Here is a 23,783-nt window from a genome sequence, read left to right as displayed (position 1 = left end):
GGGTGGGGATGAAGTTTTCAGGGGAATGCTGCTTCCTGTTGCCTGAAGGGGAAAAAATGTCTTCCTGGTAATTTAGAGGAAACAAAGAACCAAGTCAACCCGCACTCTCCCAAGCTCCAGGGAGACTTCATTAGCAAGAGCGGTGCTTTACAGCATAAAGGATTGGGGCTTCTCTTGGTGGAAGCAGTCAAAGCCGAAGGCTGTCTACTTCTCATGCCCACTTTGGACCACAAGCCAGAGTGAGTTTTACGAAGGCTTCTGTTCATTCTTCCGCTGGACCCTCAGGGAGACCAGCTCTTTGTGCTCACTGAATGTCCTTAGCTGACGTGTTCCCGGCCTCTGGTCTATCACACTGTCGTGGGATGAGACCAGATGGTGGGTGTCTTGCTGAGCCATTAGGAAGAGGGCCAGGCCCCTAGTAGCCAGGTCTAGGGGTCCAGTGGAAACTTGAGGTTCCTGTCTGTCCTGTGTCCAATCTCCCTTCTGGGGATAGCACCCCAATTCACTGTGGGGAGTCACCACTCCCTCACTGTCAGTCTACATGGCTCCCTGTCTAGTTCTAAAGATGAAGACGTGACCCAGGCCCAGCCAATCAGCAAACTCCATTGCCAGGCCTCAGTCACTGGTATAAGGACAGACACACAACCCAAGTTAGTCCAGTGAGAGACAAGCCTGGGACCTCCACTGGAGCTACTGGGAAAGAGAAGTTCTCATTTCACTGGTGTTGCTAACAGCAAAGAGGTGAGGCTGGGGCTGCCCACAGTCATCTTGCCACCAAGAGCCTGTCACAGAATAAAACTCACCTGGAGGAAAGCAGAGTTCCAAGTAAGCGCAACCAAAAGCTTCCAAATGACATTCGTCAAACACCTGGATCCAGCCACGCCTGAAAGCTATCCTGGCCCCGGGATTTATTAGGTAAGTGGGGCTACAGCTCCCTCTCTGAGCTCAAGCCAGTGTGAACTGGGTCGCTAACATTTGCAGGCAGGAGAACCTTAACTCACACCAGGCACCGACTTAACCAAGGGATATGACGCAGCCAAGAAGTTAGTGCAGGCTCAGTCCAAGGGCAGACTGAGGGCACCTACGCACAGCTAAGGAGTCACGGAGCTTGAGTCTGGTGATGCTAAAGGCCCAAGCCTAGGAATTTCCCTCCATATCGTGTGGTGATCAAAACGAACACTCTGTGTAAAGACGTCCGACATCATTCATCCTCAGGGAAACGTAAATCAAAACCACAATGAGACGAGATACCACGTCTCACCCACTAGGATGGCTAGGATTTTTCCTTTTTTAAAGGATAAAAGGACACAGGCAAGGATGTAGGGAAGATGGAGCCCTCAGACACTGCTGTCAGAAATTTAAAACGGTTCAGCTACTTTGGACAGCAGTCTGGCCGCTTCCTGAAACAGTTAATTATAGAGTCAACATACGACCCAGCAATTCCCCTCCTAGGTCTCTACCCTGGGAAACTGGAAACGTGTTCACACAAAAACTTGTACACAAATTATTCATAGCAGCACTATTCACAATAGTCAGAAGGCAGAGACCACCCAAGTGTCCATCAACAGATGATGGATACACAGATGTGGTCCATTCACACAGTGCAATATGATTCACCCATAAAAGGCGTGTGTGCTGGAACGGCTACCACACGGTGAGCCTTGAAACACCACACCAGGTGGAAGAAGCCAGACACAGATAGTTCCCATTCTCGACGAAGGGTTTGTTTGAGACAGTAAGACATTCTCATTAAAACAATAGGAATGTTACTCATCAAACCATTAATAAATATTTATTGAGGCCATACACATGCCCAGCCCTGTGCCAAGTGCCCGGGGCTGTAAGACGAGAAGGGTGAACAGAACCGGCATGAGTGCGTACTGTAAGTCGGTTGTCTTAGGTGTGTATTCGCTAATTTCACTTCACCATCATAACAGCCAGGCCCAGAAGGTTTTATTCTCTCCGTTTTGTAGATGGTGAACTGAGGGTCCGAGCTAGTCAGCGGTAAATCCTGGATTCAAATCCAAGCCTTCATCTCTGGTCTGAGGCTCTTCCCACAGCACTCACTTATTCACTCATTCATTCCTTCCATGTGCAGTGATTTGGCTGAAAGCAACAGTAACACATGACGACACCATCACGGCAGCTAACACTTACGTGGTCGTTGCTATGAGTCGGGCATGGCTCGAAGCACCTTGCATACTTACTTCACTTGCCAGTTCCTGTGTCAAGTAGAAAGGCAGAAAAATAGATAAATAAGGTGTTTCCTGACCTCAAAGAGCTCGTGGTCCAGCCAATCAGGCAAACACTTGGGGGGGGTAATTAATAATTTCATGTTCATCTCCACACTCAACCTAATGACTCAGCTCAGGCATCACCTCCTCCAGGAGGCCTCCCTGGGTGCCCGCAGCCTCTAGATGCAGGGGAGGCCTGGCTGGTCCATCTCTGAGCTCTGGTTCCCAGCACCAGACCTTTCCCAGAGGGTGCTGGGAAGTATGTGCTCTGTGGATGTACACGTAGAGGTCTCTGTGGATGGACGGATGAGGGAAGGCGATACTAACTCTCTAGGGCTGACAGGAAAGCAGGTCTCTGAGGCCTCTCAGAGACTTCCACTTCCAGTTTCCTTCCACTTGCTAGTGTGCATGTGCGAAGTGGGGTGATAATTATGTCCAGTGTTGCATTTAAAATGGGACTTCGTTAATATTTTTACAGAGCACTGCCTCAGATTCACATAGAATGTGACCGCCCCCACCCCCGGAATGTCAGTCTGAATGTGTGAGTCCCTGTGTGAATGTGAGGATGGGACAAATTGCTGCTCCCTGACTGTGACAGGTCCTACAAACCACTGTGCTCAGTTGACACCCCACCTCGGGTCCAGACCCCAGGAGGTGGGGGCATGAAGCCAGGGCGGCCACACAACCCCAGGGTGCGCCATCCACACTGTAGCAATACTCCCCCAACCCTGGAGGCAAGCACCTTGCTCTGAGACTCTGGGGTGGCCTCACATTAGCCTTGAGTTTGGGGTCCAAGACAGCATCTCAGATGATCCAATCACTCGTCCAATGAGCAGATATTTACTGAGCACTTACTTTCCACGTGCTGGCTGCTGTGCTGGTGCGGAGAGCCCCTGTTCTCAGCGAGCACCGTCCAGAGGGCTGCTCTCCCACCAGATCCGGGTCTTGATCAGCTCCATCTCACGTCGGCTACGTGGCGTTCCTGCCCTGCACTTCAGGGAGGAAAGAGAAATCAGTGTTCAATAATATTGCAACAGCACCTCCTGTGTGCCGGCCACCTCCCCCTCGGGCCCCTCGGGCTCTGGGGATGAGGCAGGCGCCTGAGCCGCTCTGATTAAGGGTCTAGGATGACCCCAATTTCAGATATTTCGGCCTGTGAGTCTATACAGCGGCCCCCAGCTTGGGGGGAGAAGGGTGGCAGCAGCCTCCGTCATGACGTGTCCTGCGAGGGTCCATCTGGCGGTGCCCGAGGCCTTTTTCTGGCTGCTGGACATGCTGGCAAGGCACCGCCCCCTGGGAGCAGCCCCGGCCAATGGCTGCAGAGAGTCGGGGTGGAAGCACGCCAGCTCCCTCGCCCCTCAGGTAGGACAGCTCTGAGCTCCGTTCCTCCCTGACCCCCAGTCGGCTCCACGGCATTCCGCTCCAGTTGCCCCCAGCAGGGTCCACATCAGAAGCGCTCTTCCCTGGCTGCCTGGCCCTCTGCGCCTCATTCAGGCTGTCTCTTGGCCGAGCCCCCTGGATCCCCTCACAGGGAAAGTGCATGCACTTGAATCCTCCAGTCCAGGTCTGCCTCCGACGGAAGCCAAACTAAGACAGAGGAATAGTTTCAAAAAGCCCCAAAGGTAATCACAAGACCCTCCCCTCTGTCCCCCTGAACTGAGAACCCCTTCAGCAAACCGTCAGAAAGTCCTGGGAAGTCAGCCACCTGGGATTAACTCCCAGCCATGCCACCAGCCGGCTGTGTTTCCTTGATAAGCTACTTACGGCATCTGGGCTTCAGTGCTCTCACCTGTCAAGGACGGAGTCCCCTTCCCCAAGCATCGTGAGGATTCCACAAAGGACACATGGGCTCACCCTGTGTGGACACGGGCACTGAGAAAACACTCCATTTGTGATTTCTTTTTTAATGTCAGGAAGCATTACCTTAACATACATGTCACAAAAATCTTCGTCAGACTCTGCTCTGATTTACTTGCTATGTAGGTCACACGGCAAGGAAATGCCTAAAAAGTACAATTTAACAGCCACTTATTAGACTGCTGTTCCTTTGGGCTGGAATGATGCTCTGGAATTGTAAGTGAGAAGGACGCTTATTCCTGACCAGCTGGAGGAGAGACATATGAACAAGTAATTGCACAGGGTGGAAAGTGCTCCAAGGGGGTCTGTGATAGGCACCTGTGAGCTTTGGCTGCCGGGTCCCCACCTGGCCTCAGATTCCAGGACCCCAACTTCCCTGCAGGAGCTGCCCCTTCCCACTCTGGTCTCTGGGCTCCAGGGGTGTCATGTGACTCGGGCTGGGCCAATCAGAGCTGTCGATCCCCTGGCCACAGCGATTGGCTCAGGCTCAGCCCGTGACCCAAACCAGACCAATGAGACTCAGTCCTGAGACTTTTGCAGGAAGCCTTGGGCTGAACTTCAAGCTGGGAGTGTAGAGCTGAACTCGGAGAAGGTTCTGGGGGCTGCCGGGGAGCGAAGTCTCCATGAAGGAAGGCAGAGCCTGTCCACAGCTAGAAGCAGTCTCAGTGGCTCAGTTTAACCCTTTGTCTCAGCTGTGTTGGAAGCCATTCTACCACCTGAATGTTTCCATTAAATAAACCGATCCGAAAGGAAAAAAATACTTCTTTTTTCTCTTAAGCCACCTGCTATGAAGAGTCATGCTTCATGTTGAACAGTGTACAGGACACAAAGAAGGCACAGGGCAAGAGGCCAGCTGCTACATGAAGGGTCTAGAAGGCTTCTGAAGAAGGGCACCTCTGATCTAGGTTTTGAGGGATGCTTAGAAGTTTGTTCTGTGATGATCAAAGCAGAGAAGTGCATTTGAGGCAGAGGAAGTAACGCGGCAAAGGCATGGAGGTGAGACTTGAGAGTCCTTCAGGGTGGCTGAGGTCAGGGGCATCAGAAGATGAGGCAGGGGCATTAGAAGGGGCCAGAGCACAGGCAGTCAGATGCTGGGCTACCAGCGCGGGCTTTTCTCCCGGAGGCCAGCGGGAGCAGAGGGCAGATGCCTGTGTGTGGTAAGCAGAAGGGAGGGTGGATCAGGCCTCACCAGAACTGTAGAGACTTAACGACTGTCTCTTATAGAAAGTGCCTCCCCGACCCCCACAAGCAGATATCTTAAGGGCTTACTATGCTATGATTTCAGCTGGGATCACACCCTGTGAACACTGCTCAAGGCTGAGGTCTGAGGTGCCCTGGACAAGCTAACCATCTCCCACCTCGGTAGCCAAGATTAATGAAATAGGTGTTTGGCTGTCACGTAGCAGAGGGGCAGGTGTTGTATGAAGAAGGGGAGGGAAGATGTGGGTGGCAGCTTCAACCTCCTTTGCCCACCCTGAGCAATTCCACTCTGGCCCCAAACTTGCATCCCCCCGCCTCAGTAAGACAGAGCCCTGCAGTTACGGGGTCACCCTCCTTGGAAGATACTGGGGCCCACCCTCCTTGGAGCCTCGCGTGGGAACAGGCTTCTCAAGAACCTCATCCCCACTTCAGAGGCTTTGCAAACCCACACCATCCTCCCAGTGACATTTTGGTGATGCTTAGACATTGGTGCCTTGGGCACGTCCTATTCTCTGGCCCTTTAATCCAGTCTGGGGTCAACAGAAGACCCCTGAGAATCAGGACTCATGGACTGAGGCAAAAAAGGCTGAGTGGGGTGCCTGAGGCACACAGCCTACAGGTGACCCCCACTCTGCGTGACTCAGTGTGTGGTCCGGGATGGCAGCAGGATCCCCCGCGAGCTTACTAGCAAGGCAGAATCCCGGCCCCACCCCAGCCCGGCGCAGTCAAAATCTGTATTTTAACAAACACCCGGGTGTTCCGCAGGCACGTCAATGTTTGAAAAGCACTGGGATGTACACTTCACAGGACTAGCCAAACAAAGAAGAAAAATACCCCAAACTAACTTTGGTTGGGTTGAAATGAGGGAATTATAATTATTTCCTTTCTCTTCTGCATATCCCACAATGTGGTTATATTACTTTCATAATGAAAAAAAAAAACACTTAAAATGTAAGAAAGTCTGAAACACAAAATTACACAGTGTTATAAAGCGTAGATTAAGAAATGGTTATTTGCACTTAAAACTAGACCTCATTTTCAGACTGTTAATACTTTTTGTTTTAATTTCCCCCTCCGTTAAAAAAAATAATCCTTCTGCCCCCAAAGCCAGAAGCAGCAGTGCTTTTGAGGGCGGGCTTGGGCCTTGTCCTGTGGGAAAGGCCAGTGCAGACAAGGGTATCTTTCTGCCTGCGAGGGGAGCTCGCCGTGACGTAGGGCTCAGCAAGGCGCGGACGGAGGCGAGCATCTCCATGTTGATGGAAATGAGACACATGAATGATTTAAGTCTCAGTGTGCTTTGTGACTCGTCTTTTCCCCAGGACGATCTCCCCTCATTAGTCCTTCTGCCAGGCTGAAGGCCCCTCCCCTTTCCTGAATTCTCAAGGTTTCAAGCCAAAGCTGCTGACTCCAGGCTTGGTCTCTGCCTAGTTCCCTCTTCCTTGTCCTTCAGCACTCAGCATGAATGTCACTCCTCAGGGAAGCCTTCCAAGACCCATTAGTTCTGTATTAGGCCAAGCTCTCAATCACAAGTGGTAGAAAAACAAACTGACTGAAGCCAAAAAGGGTGACTATTGGTTCAGATAACAGAAGAGCCCAGGGAGTAATGGCTTCAGGTATAGCTGGATCTAAGTCTCAAATGACATCACCAGGGGGCTGCCCAATGACAAATCTCTCAGCCTTCCTCTAGAGAACTCCAGGTTTAGGCAGGCTTTCCCCTGGGACTCCCCTGAAGACTCAGATTTTTGATCCTCCAATTTAGAAATCCCAGCAGAAAGAGAACTTCCTTTTCCCAATTGTCCCAGAGTTGAATCTCATTGGCTCAATTTAAGTCACATGCATATCTCTGACCAACCACTGAAGTGGTCAGGGAGTGAAATGCTCTGATTGGCCAGGGTCATGTGCCTACCCTAAACTCATCCCAGGACCCACAGGGAAAAGTGGGTCCCCAGAGGAAATTTGGGAAAATAAGGGCAAGAGGCTGGGTGGGCATTAACACCAGTAGTTTACAACAGACCCCCTGTGACAAGTTTTCATAACATCCTACAATTTGCCTTTAACATTTGCTGGTTTTTAAAATCTGTATATTAATTTGAGTGGTTACGTGATTAATGTCTATTTCCCTAACTAGACTGAAACTCTAAGGGCAAGAAGTCTGTGTCCACTCACAGATAATGGTATTCACAATGCCCCACACATAGTAGGTGCTCATCAATTATCTATTCAATGAATGACCTCATTCCAGCTGCTTTACCAACAGCTATGTTTACTCACATTTGCCAGAGGCAATTCTGGGATGCTGGCAATCGGGTGCCTCGTTTTGAATGAGATTTGGCTATGGACGCAGCCAAAACTTCTGTCCTAGCTGTGCCCTGGGACAGTCTGTGCCACAGAAATGTTTCCCTGCAGAACTAGGGACATCTGCCGTGCAGGCAGTGGCAATCAGGGACTGTTGTCAGATAGACAGCCCCTGGGGCAGGTTGGCAGCAGACTGAGTGAGGAGACGGGGGGAGGATTTTGAATTCTGTCGCCCTGTAGCACCAGATATCTGAAAGTGGACCATCTCAAGCCTTCCAGCATTCCTGGACAGTAATATGGTTCTACCCATTTATTTTCAGCAAGAGACTGATGTTCAGAGTAGCCCACAAGGTCTGCTAGCTCATACCCAACAAAGCCAGTATGAACCAAGTACTTGCCAGTTCTTAATGTCTTCCAGACATCAGCTTTCTGCACGACCTTCAGCAAGTCTCTGTACCTCTGGGAGCCTCGGTCTCCTCATCTGTAAAATGGGCATGGTTATTCTCACCTGAAGGGGCTGTTCTGAGTGGAGATGAACTCTTGTACAGTATGTGGAGTCCTGAGCACAGAGTGGGCACTGCCTTCCCCTCCTTTTAAATGTTTCTCCAGCTTAGTTATGTATTCCAAGTTGCCTCCCCAGCTGTAGCTGAAGCAGAGATGTGAGTGAGTGGGGGAAGGCCACCAGGAGGGTCTTCTTTGGGTTCAACTAGACAATGAAATTCACACCTGACCAGAAGATGCACTTGTCATTCAGGACACAGTCCAAGAAACAGCCTGCCCAAGAGCAGCACCAGGCCTTTCCCATCCCTGGGACTTCACACAGCAGCTCAGGAGCTCAGGAATGTTTGGTCCCCAGGTGACAACTTCGGTCAGAAGCTGAAACCTGCATTAGGTAAGAAGTGTGGACCTCGAGGACTCATGCCTTAGGAGCCAAGGTCTCCTGTAACAACAGCTCCACGTGCAAAGCTTCCTGGGAGCCTGCAAGGACTCACCCAGTTATAAGACTATTTGTACACAGGGAAGCGCAACATGATGGCGTCCCCATCGGGCATTTGTAATTCATTCATGGTCCTTCCAGTCCAGATGCAATTCACCAATCAGGAGTCTTTTTAACATAAGCAATGTTGCCTGGCAACACAGCTGACATTCCACCTTTCTCCGGATTCTAGGGTTAACAGAGATTGTAAATTAACCCAAGGTCAGACTTGTTCTTAAGAGAAGGAGAAAGGGCTTGGTTAACCCTTCATCCACAAGTATTTACTGGTGTTTTTCCGCATACATGTGAACACGCACGCACACACATACATACATACAGCCTACCTATCCCCGAGTCCTTTGCTCTCTCATCTCCCAGCCATTCATTATTTCAGAAAAAGACATAGATAAATGATAAATAGAAACACGGGGGGAAAATCCAAACCGTTGAGTTTTAAAAGCCTAGACTTCTCGGTTTCAAATGCCAAGAATTTCAAAAGCTAAGACTTTTTTTTTTTCCAGGTTCATAATTTATTGTACAAATTGAGTATCACATGATGAGCTGACATTAGCTTCTTCAGGCATGGGTACTTAACAGATGAGGTACAGTTTAGAATCTGTTTATGTTGCTTTCACAGCTGGAGTTTTTTTAGACCTTAACTTGAAGTATAAGACTAACAAAGCAATGCTTCCATACGTGGCCAGAACACAATACATTCTCCCTGTGAGAGTGTAAGAGTTGAAATATTTTCTGATGCCAGTGAAATGGAATTGGGCATCAGTTTCTGGACCTGCCACGATTTCAGTCTTCCAAAAGACACCAACTCCGCAGCCTGTGTCCTTCAGTGTCAAAAGCTAAGACTTTTAAGTTGAGAAGTTAAGACATTTGAGTTTCAAACAACAAGTTTATACTGTATAGCACAGGGAACTGTATTTAATATCTCGTAGTAACCCATAATGAAAAAGAATATGAAAACGAATATATGTATGTATATTATATGACTTAAATATTATGCTGTACACCAGAAATTGACATAACATTGTAATGACTATACTTCAATTAAAAAAAAGGGAAAAAAAGTAAAACAGATAAACAACAAGGTCCTACTGTATAGCACAGGGAACTATATTCAATACTTGTAATAGCCTATAAGGAAAAAGAATATGAAAAGGAATATATATATATGTGTGTGTGTATAATTGAATCACAATGCTGTACAACAGAAATTAACACAACATTGGAAATCAACCTCAATTTAAAATAAGAAAAAATTTATCTCCCTTTCTAGAATAAGCAAAAATAGTATTTTAAAAAGAGTTTTGAATTTCAAATGCTGGGAACTTTGAATTCCAAGGCCAAGATTAGTAAGTTTCAAATGCCATTCTGATTTTTCTGAGTCTGGCCTCTTGGGTTTCAAAAAGAAGCCCTGAGTCAGAGCATACGTTCATGTTCTAATCAATAGACTTGGGAGGAACAGATGAAGAGCCAGGTGATCTGGGCCTCAGAATACTGAATGGTTTTCTATATTGAGAAAGAGGGGAGGAGATGAGGGGTCCAGGGCTTGGGGGTCTGGCTGTCCTCCTGGGCACCCAGGGAGGACCATTGCTCAAAGAGCAGCAGGAAGGACCCTGTCTGTCTGTCTGTGCCCGGAGGCGCCTCTGCTCCATCTGACTTAGTCTGTGTGCACAGACCCCTGCTTGCCACTCCGTCAGATGTGGTGAAGGTGCTCGGAGCCTGACAAGGTGCTGGTGGCCTGGAGGGAAGCCTGTGACCTTGTACTTGGATGGTTCTAAGCAGAGCCCACCTGTGGCCTCCCCGCCAGGTGCAAGCAGCGGGGAAAGCCAGCCTCAGCCTCCAGGAAGTCCACACCCCACGAAGAGGAGAGCGATGAGTCCTGCTGCTGTTGTGTACGTGAGGGAGGGGACATCCTCACCCCAATTCCCCTGTGTGACCTGGGGCAAGGTCACTGACTCATTCAACAAGTTTTTTTCCTCTCTGAGCATGGGTTCTGGGGCCAGACTGTCTGGGATTCCCAGCTTCGCTACTTCCTTGAGCAAGTTATTTCATCTCTTTGTGCCTCAGTTTCCTCATCTATCAAATGGGGACAAAAATAATCCCTGAGTTTTCGAGGGTCATTTTGAAATCTAAAAGGATTTAGTACATCTAAAGAACTCACCAAAATGCCACGCGCCCAGTAAACGCTCCACACGCATTAAGTACTATTATTACCACGTGTCAGATATTTTTCTATGCACCAGGGGTACGGGGGTGACCAAACGAAGCACCGGCCTGATGGGGCTTATCTTTAGGGAGAGAGGTAATAGCAGACACAAAACTGGCATCTGTCTTTGGAAGGAAGACAAAGCAGGAAAAGGCTGAGGCGGCCCCTCCGAGCGCTGGTCTCTCTGGGGTGGGTGGCATCACCCACACACCTCGACTTCCTGGCACAGGCCTGACATCTGGGCAGTGCTCACTGAAAGGGGGGCCTTCCCCCTACTTGCCAGCCCTCCTCACTGCTGCCGGGGGGACCAGCCTGAGTGGCCCTCCTGGCTGGAGAGCCCCGGCCACCAGGAGCACCAGGGGAGTCGAGAGAATCATAGATACAAAGGAAATTCCCAGAAGCGCTGTTCCCACCAACCAGATGTTCCCACACCGTTCTCAAACAGATTAGTGTCCTAGCAACTGGAAAAGGGGGAAACGGTCTGTTTCTCTCTGGGAACAGAGCAGACAAAAGACATTTGTTTAAGTTCAACCTCTGGGAAAGCCCCTGGTAGGGAGCACACTGGTGATGAGAGCATGCTGTTCATGACACCCCCATCCGCGCCGTCCCAGGTCACTGCCCTGCTTCAGGAGCCCTCGGTGACTCCCTGTCACCCTCCAGAGCAGAGGGAACAGGACTTCTGACCTTCTCCACAGACCTGCTCCCTTGCTAGTCTCCACCCCACTCTTCCTCATCTTGGTTTAGGGCACCCCATCCACCCAGAAACTGGGGGTCCCCTTGACTCCCCCATCATCCTCGCTCTCGCATGCAAACATCAGCCTGGTCACCTGGTTCTGGCCCCTGTGTCTGCTGTCCAGTAGGACAGTACCCTAGTCCCCTCCCACCCATCCCCATCTGCGGTTTCGCTTTCTGCGGTTTCAGTTACCCAAGGTCAAGCGCAGTCAGAAAATATTAAGTGGAAAATTCCAGAAATACACTATTCATAAGTTTTAAGTTGCCCCCGGTTCTGAGCAGCGTGATGCTCAGATGAGATCTCACGCCGTCCCGCCCCCTCCCACCTGGGATGTGAATCATCTCTTTGTCCAGTGCATCCTCGCTGTCTACGCTTCCCGCCTTAGTCACTTAGCAGCCGGCTCGGTTATCAGATCGGCTGTCAGGGTACTGCTGTGCTTGTGTTCAAGCAACTCTTATGTTACTTCACAATGGCCCCCGAGCCCACGAGTTGTGATGCCGGCATCTCAGATATTCTGGGATGCCTAATTTATAAATTGAAATTTATCCCAAGAAAAAACATAGCATAGATAGGTTTCAGCGCTATCTGCAGTTTCAGGCATCTTCTGGGGGTCTTGGAACGTATCCCTCGTGGACAAGAGGGGGGGCCGCTGTATTGCCGTGTAACAGACAACGCCGGATCGCAGCGCCTCCAGCAATAGCATCTGTTCGTGTGTCCAGGGACAGCTGGGGGCGGGCCAGGCAGTTCCCTAATCTCGGATGAAACAAAACCTAGTTACCTCCTCCCCAAATCAAAACATTAAACAGCAAAGGGCAAGGCTCCGGTGGGTGAAGAGTTAGGACCGAGTGGTGTGACCCCCCCCCCAACCTTTTCTGCATCCCACCTGCTTTGCCCCAGGGCCACCAATAGCTCAGTCTAGACCCCTAACCAGCCTCCGACGACCACTCCTCTTTCATCCCCCCTTTGCAGGGTGGACCCTCGCAGGCCGTTCCTCACCCAGAATCCCAAAGGAACTTCTGGCAATGTCTGCTCCAAACCCCACATGGCTTCCTGTTCCCTCAGAGTGAACTCCAGACTCAGCATGGGGACCACGGGGCCCTTGGAACAAATGCAGCCTTTACCACTTTGGCTCGCTGGTTCCTCTCTTCTGAGTCCAGAACACGCTCCCCTTCCCGTCATGACTGCCTTCTCCTCAACACTTAAATCCCAGCTTAAATGCCTCCTCCTCAGAGAGGCCTTCCCTGATCTTCCTCCTGAAGGAGGTTCTGCTTTGTCTCTGTCACAGCCTTTTATTGTGTTCTTCTCACCACTCATCTCTCATATATATGTTTTACTTTCCCTGATCTGTCCCACTTCCCTCTAGAACATCAGCTCCATGAGGGCAGGGACTTTGCACATCTCATGCACGTGGACTGCCCTGTGTCCCTCCAAAAGTCATATGCTGAAGCCTGTTGCCCCAGTGGGGTGGTATTCGGGGTATTAGTGCCCTGATAGGAGGGGGAGGAGACAGCAGGGCTCTGTCTGTGGAAGCACAAGGGAAGGCCAAGAGAGGACGCAGTGAGGAGGTGGCCGTTGGCAACCCTTGGAGGGAGCCTCCCCAGACAGGGACCCTGGTGGCGCCTTGATCTTGGACCCCCAGTCACCAGAACAGTGAGAACATAGATTTCGGTTGTTTAAGTCCCCAGCCTATGGTGTGTTGTTATGGTAGCCCTGGCTGACAAAGGCCATGGTCGCAGTGCATGAAGAACCAAAGCACACATCTCTCAGTCTGGCACCCACAGCACTTAATATCCCGTCCCCGCAAAGACAGCAGGAAGAGGGTGGGGGGAGGGGAAGAGCTGGGGTCTGGCGTTAGGCCTGTCCATAGGGGTGGGGGTCACAGACAGGATGGCTGCCCTGGTCTGTGTAGACACGTTCCCCAGTCCGTGTCCTGCTCAAACAGGGTGGATGACTGACCGGGAAGCACAGTAACTTCTGAGCCCAAATCCAGCCCCAGGGACCTCCACTCCACACGTTCCTGCTGAGCACCTTACTCGGGGCCAGGGACGAAGCGAGGCCTTGGGGACCTGGGAGCACCGGAAGGGACTTTCTCCTCTTATTCAGCAAACACGCAGCACCTTTCCTGCGGGAGTGAGGAGTAGACTGATACTTTGTTTGAGCCACTCTGCATCTGGGGGTCTGCCGGGCCTGGCAGGTGGCGTTCCTATGACTAACACGCTTGGGCTGAGTCATCTGTAAGCCGGGCTGATGCTGTGAACCGGCGTGAGCCTCGGAGGAGTCAAGCTGGGTCTCCAGCCCTGCCACTCTTTGCCTCCCTAAGTCCCTGTTCCCTCAGCTGCAGAGGAAAAAGCCCAAACCCTCCTCTGGGGGTGACGAACAGCATTAAATGGGATCAGGCTCGGCCACGGTGTTCAGCCCGGCACAAACTCGCCAGGGGCTCGATAAATGCTAGTTCCTTTCCCCAAAAGGTTCACGATGTCATCACCCGGAGTTCGGGGGCATGACTTGACCAGGTGTGTCCTGGGCCTGGGCCTGGCTTCCCCCTGAGCCCACCCGGCAGAAGGACCAATGGCTCACACGGCGTGAGGGTTAATTTCATGTGTCAGCTTGACTGGCTGTGGGGCCCCCAGACATTTGGTCAAATGTTACCCTGGATGTGTCTGTGCGGGTGTTTCTGGGTGAGATTAACACGTGAACCAGCAGACTGAGTAAAGCAGCTTCCCTCCCCAGCGTGGGCGAGTCTCATCCACTCCCTTGACAGCCTGCAGGGAATAAAAGGCTGCTTGTCTTTGAGCTGGGGCATAGGTCTTCTTCTGACTTAAGACTTGGACTGGAACTTACATCATAAGCTTTCCTCGGTCTAGACTTCTCAGCCTCCATGATCACGTGAGCCACTTTCTTATGGTAAGTCCCTCTCTCTCTCTCTCTCTCTCTATCGATATGCATACCTACACATCCTATAGGTTCTGTGTCACTGGAGACCTCCGACTCACTCACCTGGGGAATCCCAGCTGGCCTTCATTGCTGGAGCACAGCCACATCACACAAGGTCACCCACCTGTGCCTCCTCCCCTTTGGCTGAGAGAGCCATGACCACTGCCCCAGGACAGGGACCCTCGCCCTCACCTGGGCCATCACATACACCCCTCATTGGCCTCCCTCCCTGCCCCTGATCTTGCCTCACCTACTCAGCCTGCCCAGGGGTCACAAGAATGAGGTCTCCAAAACCCACATCAGTCCACGTTAGACCTGTACTAAAAAATTTACTTTTGCTTACAAGCCTTAACTTCCTCATCTGAAAAATGGGAAGGCTGACTCAACGAACTCAACGACTTCTTCTGGCTGTTTGTTTTCGTGCTTTGGGAATGCGGTCATTACTCCCTGGGCTGGCACTGGAAGTGTACCCCTCATCCAGCCCCAAAGGCCTTCCTTACTTTCTCTCCCATGATTCGCATGTACCAACATTCTGCTCCCTCCGCACTGTTCTGCTCCTGACGCCCAGGGCCCCTTAACTGCCACTGGCCATTTGCCCACATTGCCCATGCCCTACCTCTTGTAAAAAAATATTTCCCACCCTTAAAGGCCTGGCTCGAATACCACCATCTTCATGAAGGCTCGCTTGAATTTCAACAGGATATGACAAGATTGCTCCTTCTCGTTAAAATCCCTCCAATATTGCACGATGGAAGAGATCGTGACTTAATCGCCTGTGTATCTTGCATTAAGCACAGTCCCCCTCTTAGTAAAGACTTTAACAGTGTCTGTCGCACCGATTCCATGTTATATTTGTAATCTCACCATTGGCTTTCCATCAGTACCGCCTGGTTTATGTTTTGTTTCCTCTTTCCTTGCCGCAGACAAATCAAGAAGTAATTTTTACTATTTCATTTCCCCCTCTGTGAGTTCATTACTTATATATTCTTTGATCATTCATTTAGTGGGTACCTTTAATATTACGGCATATGCACCTTTGACTTATTAGAGTCCAGTGTAAGTCAGTACTGTTGTCAGAGTGGAGACCATGCTAGGACCTCACGCTGTTTTAACTCCATTTATACTTGTCCCATTGTTTTTGTGCATTTTAACGCTACGTATACTTTAAACCCCAGAAGACATCATTATAGCTTTTTTTGTACAATCAAGTTTCATTTAAATTTACTCCAGATTTACCCTTCAGTCCTTTTTGCATGTTTCTTCCATCTGGGGTTATTTACCTTCTGCTTGGAGGACTCCCTGTACAATTGCTTTCATTGTACGTGGTCTGTGGGTAACATTTCTCTCAGTTATCTATAAGTGTCTCTATTTTACCCCCTTTTGAGTAGCTTTATGTTTTGTTTATTATTGTATTATTTAATTATTTTATTTTGGCGGGGGGAGATAACTAGGTTTATTTATTTTTGGAGGAGGGACTGAGGATTGAACCCCGGACCTCATGCATGCTAAACAAGTGTGCTACCACTTGAGCTATACCCTCCCCCTACTTTACCTTCTTTGGAAAGGATCATTTCTCTGTGTACAGAATTGCAGGTCGGCGGTTGATTTCTTTCGGTACTTTAAGATGCCATCCACTATCTCCCACCTTCCAGTGTTTCCATTAAGAAGTTAACTGCCAGTCTGACTGCTCTTCCTTTGAAAGTAATGTCTGTTTTCCTCTGATGCTTTCAAGTCCTTTTTTTTTTTTTTTTTTTTTGCCTTTGGATTTTTGTGATTTCACTCTTACAGGTTTAGGTGGGGTTTGTCTTACATTTATCCTGCTTTGGGTTTGCAGCGCTCATTGGAACTGTGGTTTGATGTCTTTTTAGCAATTTTGGAACCTCCTTGGGCATCCTCAGCACTACTGCTTCTGTTTCACTGGCCTTCTCTTCCCCTTCTGGGTACTCCAGCTCAGCACGTGAAACCTCCTCACCACGTCCCGTACATCTCCTTCCTGCATTTTCCAGCACTTTTGCTCTTTATATTGGAGATATTTTCCCACATGTTTTCCACTGACCCATCTTCCAATTCACAAATCTTCTCTTCAGAGGTGCACAATCATCTGTAAACCCATCTACTGAGTTCTTGCTTTCAGTGATTGTATTTCTCAGTTATTGAATTTCCAGTTGGTTATTTCTTATAGATTCCAGTTCTCTGGTGAAATTCTGCATTTGTTACATTTTCTTGAACATATTGTTGTTTGAAAGTCCACAGCTGATAACTAAAATCTGGGTCACCTTTGGGTCTATTTCTATTGGCTTTTTTTTTTTTTTTCATTTTGGTTCTGTTTATCGGTGTGTCTGGTTAAAAACAATTTTTAAATTGAATGCCAGACATTGTGCATGAGAAGTTGAAGAAGGTCTCTGTTCAGTAAACAGACCATACTTCAATAAAAAAGAATGCAAAAAAAAAAAAAAAAAAAAGAGGGTCTTCGATGTTAGCTTCCTCCAGAGAAGACTTGTCCTTCCCTGGGACGTGGCTACAGTTGGGGCATATCACCTTAATATAACCAGAGGCTGAGCGGGTTCAAGCATGGGGAGCAAGGTTTCTAAGTCTTGGTCTACGGGTGGTCCCCCCTTACCCCTGGGCTGTAACCCTCCCGTGGCCCCAACTAAACCCCTGGAGGGTTCCTAGGGCTGCTCCTCCCTGATGGGCTCCAAACTGCAGCTTCGTCTGCTCTGTGCTGTGGACTTGAGCACAGCTCATTCCGTTTTCCAGTAGCAAATGCCTGCGGGAATCACTGGTGCCGAGGGCCAGGCTTACTTCTCGTTGCCTCCCTCCTCTGTAGCATCCTTAAGTCCTGGAGGCTTTGGTAGCCCTGAACTTCAAACTTTGTCTAGTCAGCCCCTGGAAACGACTTTGAGCTCATCTGGCTTCTCCATCTGCCCCCCTCTCTGTGCAAATGACCCAAGGGAGGATGTTGGGTTCATCTCAGTGAGCCGTCCATCCACTGTCCAAGATCTTGACCCCTCCAGTCCTGTGCAGCCGTCTGATATAAGCTACACATGGAATGGGGCGGTTAATCTCTTCCCTTCTCACGGTTTTTGAAGAAGAGACCATCATCGGTTTGAACAACAACAACAACAAAAACCCTACTTGTGCAAATGTGACAGGGCGAGCAGAGATGGTTTGGGGCATTTCTGGCCACATTTTGAGTACAGAGTTTGCTTCTTTCAAGACGTTTCTCTGGAGATGTTTAACTCAAGTTCATGGTCAGTGGCCTGGATTAAGGGTCAGGCAAGGAAAACAGTTTCCTTGTCCCCAATCTTCGGGAGTAAAATATCCCTACGAATGTACCGAGATTATATATATCCCAGAGCTCAGGAGTAGAGTCCTCTGTGGATTCAATGAAATCATCCCTCCCCGTGGTTGGAGGAAGGGTGGACGCACGCCCACTGACTTGTCTTCAGACCTAAGGATCGGACAGGGTTCAAGCTTTTGTTCTGCCGGGTAAGATGCGTAGGTTTGTGGCTGGAGCTGAGCTGCAGGGGGTGAGGAAAGAAAAGCCCATCCTCCATGCCCCCCTTCGCCCTTCCCCACGCTGTGCTGGGCCTCTTCCCTGAACATCTGAGGCTGGACTGGTATTTAAAGAATAATCGTTTCCATGTGATTCAAAAGCTAGACTGAAGGAAAAGCTCAGGATGATGGGGAGGTCAGCCCCAGACTCAGAGCTTGCAAAGAGAAGCAAGGCCAAGAGAGGCCTTGGACAGGAGCTCAGAGCCCTGCTGCAGAGCGACTGTTAGCGTGTGATCACTCGCAAACTCCCTGGCGGGCGGCTGGCCCAGGTGTGATTACCTGCAATCATATGGGGTTCTCCAAACTTCTGTGGTCTCGTGCCCCACTGGTTAAAAAAAAATTGGGAGCTTGTGCCCCTGCCAAGTGTGTACGTACTTGTAAATTAAATGCATTTACCACACTCAATCTGTGTGTTAAATGCCAGTAAAGCTGGCTTTCTTTACATTTTTGAATGCTAAAGAGAACGGTAAGTAGTAACAGTGCCTGCAGCCCCACGGTTTGCTTAGCCCTGCTGTCCCCACAGACTGGCTTAGGCTCACCCCCAGCAAAGGCTGGCAAGTTCCCAGGAAGTACAAGCAGAGTCTGGAGTCAAGAAGGTTCCAGGGCACCAGCCCTGAGCACCTGGAGCCACGTCTTCTCCCTTTCTCCCCAGAGAGCCCTGGTGAGTGACCTTGGCTTAGCTCTGCCCCGCCTTGTTCTTGGTTCCTGCCTTGGCAGCGCTTACAGCCCTCATTCAGCTGGTCCTGCTTCCTGGACAGGCCCCCTGCAGCTACTGTCGCTGGGGTACCTCTCCCATTTCCACCATCTTGCTAGCGCTAGTAACAGTAGCTAACACAGAGACCCCGGTATGAGCCAGGCACTGAATGCTTTACACAGATGAACTCATTAACCCTCACAACAGCCTATCAGGGAGGTATGATGAGTATCACCATGCCCATTTTATAGATAAGAAAACTGAGGCGAGGTGCAGAAACTCACCAGAGGCCATGCAGATTGGAGGTGGATTTGAAACCAGGCACCTGGTTCCGGAGTCTTCTGGGTCCTAAAGCACTTGGCCATGCCACCTCCTGTTCTCATCATTAATTCACTCCTCCCACACTTTGGCTCCTCTTCCTCCTTCTCTCCTCTGATTACATCGTCCCATGACTACTACACTCTCCTCTAGTCCTATTATGTTGCCAGGTTACTTACCCGCTGCCATTCTTAGTACTCCGTCCTTTACAGCACTCCCCAAACTCTGCCCTGCTGTTTACATGCCTCTTTCTACTCTCTCTGCCATAGAACTGCCTCTCCACTGTATCCCTCCCATTCCTACCAGAGATCCCGTTTTTCTTACTACTACCCCGAATGTTACCTCTCCGAGCATCACTCGCCTTCCGCTGCTACTTCTCTCATCACTCTTCCTCATCCCTGTTACTTTTCTCTCACTTCTCCTTTAGTTAATAGGACTTTTGCTGTTCCTCTTCCTCCTCTGACATTTTGTTCCCTTCTGTGGGTTTCAGAAATACTTGTAAATTCTTTGACGTTCCTCCCACAAGAGGGAGAGTCTGTGCCACCTCCCTGGAATTTGGGAGGCTTGTGACTGCTTCGAGGATTAGCAGGAAATGATGCTCTGTGATTTCCGACGCAGGGTCATGGAACCTGTGCTGCAGACACACTCACTCTGGGAGCTCTGAGCCCCAGGTAAGAGGTTCAGTTGCCCTGAGGCCACCAGGCATGATTTCAGCTCAGGTATTGGGGAGGGAAGATGCCTCCAGGTGATTCCAGCCCCCAGTCTCCTGGCTGAGGCCCAGATATCATGGAGCTGAGACATTCCCTCTGTCCTGCCCAAATTCCTGACCCGCAGAATTCACAATCATAATGAAATGGTTGTTTTATGCCACTTAGGTTTAGAGCAGCCTTGTATGCAGCAATAGGTAATTGGAACACTCTCCCCTCACTCACCCGGTCCATTTTCCTTATATCACTCCTCTTCCTTCCCCCCACCAGAGGGGTGCCGGGCCTGTGCCCTGCCCTCCTAACTGGCCTCTTCCACTGGGGCCCCCTGACCTCAGCGCTGGCACCTTTGCCTCTCCCATCAGTGATCCTGGCCTTGTCATCCTCTGAGCAGCGGGCATTCTGGCCATGGAGCCCAGCAATCTGGGTGCGGACAGCAGTGATTCACAGTTCTGCTGCCGGGGTAGACTCACTTCCTCGTCCAGAGCTCACAGCCATTAAGACAAGTTCTGGAGTCAGCACTCTGCAGACTAGGGCCTGCGTGCTGATCTGCCCCTCCCTCACCCCCACCCCCTGGGCCTGCGCCCTACTTACTGAAGTGATTAATAATTCAGGATTAACACAGGGCTGGGATGGGACCCATCAAGGGTCTCAGGAGCCTGAATAGGCAATAGGTGTATCAGACAGACTGCGCAGAAAGTGCTGTCTGGGGTGCTTGGAGCTGGGCAGATTTGGGTTTGAATGCCAGTTCTGCCAACTCCTGGCTGTGTGACCTTGGGAAAGACACTTAACCTCTCTGAGCCACATTGCCTTCTTTGTAAAATGGGGCTAATTATATTAACCTTGCAGAAGTACTGGGGAATCTAAGATCATGTAAAAGCCCACCCTTAAAGGTAAGGGGTACTTCTGAAAGCCAAAGTTTAGGTGGCTTCATTGATGGGATCAAGATGCCTGGGTTTCCACCATTAAACTCCTTTTGGAATACAAGTAGCTGGCTCCAGCTTCCCTGGACCCTACTAGGACATTGTGATAGCCCCTAGTTTGCAGGTGGGGAATCTGAGGTTCAGAGAGAGCAGGTCATTTGCCCAAGGACAACCTACCTAAACCAGACTATCCCAGGATCCAAGCAGAGGCCGCTTACTTTCCTCCCAGCATCATGGAGGGCAGGCGTGCTCTGCACTGACCCTGAATTCATCCTTCACTCTGCTGCTGACCAGCAAGACCCTCTCCCTCTCAGAGTAGGAGATGGGAGGGAGGGCATCCAGGCAGACAGGCTGACTTGACTGGGCAGGGGGAAGGCAGCCTTTACCGAGGGACAAATGCTTTGTCATATTGTCATAAAATGTTATTCATTTAAAAGCTTTAATTTACTTTTTGGCTAGGCAATGCATTTGCAGGGTTCAAAATTTCAAGAGACACAAAAGAAGATTCAATGAAAACTGAGTCTCTCCCACCTGCCCCCAGCCACCTGATTCCCTTTGCTAAGGGGACCTGTGTGTCCACTGGAGAAAAGTTCCTATGCTCTTGAGCAAATATGAATGTAGAGTCTTCTCTCATTTTTCTGCACACATTGTAAACAGGCTCTTCATTTGGCCCCCTTCCACAGTGCTCTCCCCTTTGTTATGGCTATGCAGTACACCTTTGTCTGCACTGCACACACCCCACTCCCCACCCTCATGCTAACAGAAGAAGCAAATCTGACTGAGGCTAGGAACCCCTGTGTCCCTTCCCTGACTGCTCTTCCTCACAGCCTCTGAGACCTGGTGAGCTCAAAGCCAGGCAGCTGGAGGGGACCTGTGATCGGATGCAGTGGACAAAGCCTGCAGACAGACCGACCCCCTCACCACCGGACCCCAGCCTTTGCTGTGTCCACGGACAGGGCCCGCCCTCTCTGAGCCTCCTGTGTCTCCTGTGCGAGACACAACACGAAGCCCTCCCTTCCACGGCAGGTGAGAGGGCTCCTGTGGAAGGTTCTTTGCCTCTTACAGGCCTGGGGCCAGGGGGCACCTGCTTATTCCCTGATTCACTCATTCATTCACTTACTCAGTCACTTACTGACATATTCCTTCATTCATTATTCACTCGTTAATTTACATAAATTAATTCACTAACTCATCAATTCACTCATTCCTTCTCTCAGTCACTCATCTCACTCATCCATACGCTCGTTTAGTCACTCTTCACTTATTCACCCATTTATTTAACCATTCATTGTTTCACTCATTCATTCACCAAGTCCTGGTGATTAGCACTGCTGGGACTTGGTGGGTGGGGGTGGGGGTGGGGCGTGGGAGCCTGGCTGCCGGGTGAGTGGGCTCAGGCGGCTGCGGGTCCCCTCCGGCCCCGCTCCGCGCTCCGCGCCCGCCCCCGCCGCCCCGCCCCGCCCCGCCCCGCCCCCGCGCCCGGGAAAGCGCGCGCGCTCGGGGAGCGTCTGCTCAGCCGCGGGCTCAGGAGCCGAGCGGAGCGCCTGGCGGCCGCCCGGGCCCCCCTACCCTCGGCGGCCGCCCATGCCCGCCGCGCCCTGGGCCCGCAGCCCTCCCCAGCGCTGCGCTGCGCCGCCTGGCCCGGCGGGGGGCGGGGCCGGGGCCGGGGCCGGGCTGGCGAGGCCGGGCCGGGCCGCAGGGCGGCCGCGGGGATGCGGGGCTGGCGGAGGAACCTCGCGTTCTGCCTGCAGCGGCTGCCGGACGAAGGTAGGACGCGGCCGCTGCCCAGGCCGGTGAGCACCGGCGCGGAGGGCGGGCCCAGCACGGGGCCGGCCCGGGGGCGCCCGCCGAGGGTCCCCGAGGCAGGCGAAGGGCGGCCAGCCGCCTCTGAGGCGCGGGAGGGGAGCGGCCCGAAGCGGGGAGCTTGAAGGGGTCACCGCAGGACACGCGGTGTGGAGCGCATCCGGGCCAGGGGGAGCCGGCATGGGGGCTGCACGGGGCGCGTGGAGGTAGGTTGGAGCGAAGGCTCTGGACGCTCCAGGGCGCAGCCCGGGACCGGCGTGCGAGTCCGGTTCCGGGAGCAGCCCGGGTGGGCGCGGCGACCACGTGCCTCCGCGCCCCCCGCGAGTTTGCAGGGGGGTCGGAGCGTGCGGGCGCTCACGGCGGGGGCCTTGAGATCCCGAGGTTGCAGTCGCTGGGACACAACTTTCCTTCGCACGCCCTGCAGCACCCCGCGCCGACCGCAGAGTCTGCAGTTCCTCAAAGTTGCAAAGGGCTGCAGGCAGGAGGGGTGCGGGGCGGGCGTGGACCCGGCCGCACTGCCCCCTGCCCCGGCCTGGCTCTGCCGCAGCGCTGCGGCGCAGCCCCCTCCGCCCGGCCGCCTCCGGGGCTGCACCGCCTTCTTACCTGTTGTCTGAGCCGGGGGCCGCGGAGGGAGAAGGGAGGAGGACCCGCTCCCGTGCCTGCCACCGCCGAGGCAAGTTCGGCTTCGGTGCTAGCTGAGAACTGCCACAGCTGTGAGTGAGGGGCAGCGGGAGCGGGAACGGCCGCTGCCCACCCTCTGCCCACGCAGAGGGCGCGATGGCGGACTTCCACCGCCCGCGCCAGGCGTGCGCTCCGGCCCACACTTCCGCCTCTGTCTTTAACCTTCACAGCCACCCCCTCAGGAGGGCGCTCTGCTCTCCACCTTACAGGTGAGGGCACGGAGCTTCAGAGAGAATGCCTCTTGCCCAAGGTCACAGAGCCAGTAGGTGATAAAGCTGGGGTGTGAACCTAAGTCTGTGTTATCGGCAAGATTTTGGTGGTGTCCAGACCCCCGCCGCCTCCCACCTTCCTGTCTGCCCCCCAGGTTGGGCCTGGCTCAGTTCACGGGAAAGGATCCATTTTCAACCCAGGCCAGAAGCTCTTGTTTGGGGCATGGGGAATGGGAAAAGGTGGGCAGCGACAGGGAGTTTCTGCCCCTCCTGTCCTGTCCCCAGGGCTAAGTCAGGTCTGTAACCCCTGCACAGAGGATGCCCAGGTTTCCTCCCCCTCGGTTGAGGGAGGAGGCAGGCAGAAAAGGCTGCCAACATAGAGGGCCCCTACTCACTGGAGCCGCCCCCAAGGAGTGGAGCAAACTAAGGAGGAAATCTTGTAGGGC

The 23,783-nt window shown here is 51.8% G+C and overlaps 1 protein-coding gene, 1 long non-coding RNA gene and 1 pseudogene across 6 annotated transcripts in view; 1 reads left to right on the top strand and 2 right to left on the bottom strand.

Annotated features, from left to right (window-relative positions):
• Positions 1-1,796: 1,796 nt before the first annotated feature.
• LOC105067494 (uncharacterized) lies at positions 1,797-23,296 on the bottom strand. Its single transcript, XR_012499814.1, has 4 exons — positions 23,051-23,296; positions 7,985-8,067; positions 3,090-4,237; positions 1,797-2,222 (listed from the first exon to the last, which is right to left on the bottom strand). It is a non-coding gene; the product is annotated as an uncharacterized LOC105067494 (long non-coding RNA).
• LOC141573701 (ATP synthase F(0) complex subunit k, mitochondrial pseudogene) lies at positions 8,091-14,396 on the bottom strand (annotated as a pseudogene).
• The window catches only part of GRIP2 (glutamate receptor interacting protein 2), an 84,578-nt gene continuing 82,999 nt past the window's right edge, over positions 22,205-23,783 (top strand). For all 5 annotated transcript variants that reach the window (XR_012499813.1, XM_074344263.1, XM_074344262.1 and 2 more), the window contains exon 1: positions 22,205-22,411. Coding sequence is in view for 4 of the 5 variants with exons in the window: in XM_074344263.1 (XP_074200364.1) it covers positions 22,357-22,411 (55 nt within the window). In the remaining variant the exon portion in view is untranslated. The remainder of the gene's footprint in view (positions 22,412-23,783) is intronic.

This window comes from Camelus bactrianus, chromosome 17 (assembly GCF_048773025.1).
Source record: "Camelus bactrianus isolate YW-2024 breed Bactrian camel chromosome 17, ASM4877302v1, whole genome shotgun sequence".
NCBI classification, from domain to species: domain Eukaryota; kingdom Metazoa; phylum Chordata; class Mammalia; order Artiodactyla; family Camelidae; genus Camelus; species Camelus bactrianus.
Note: the sequence above shows the minus strand (reverse complement) of the source record. Positions and strands in the feature narration are given on the sequence as shown.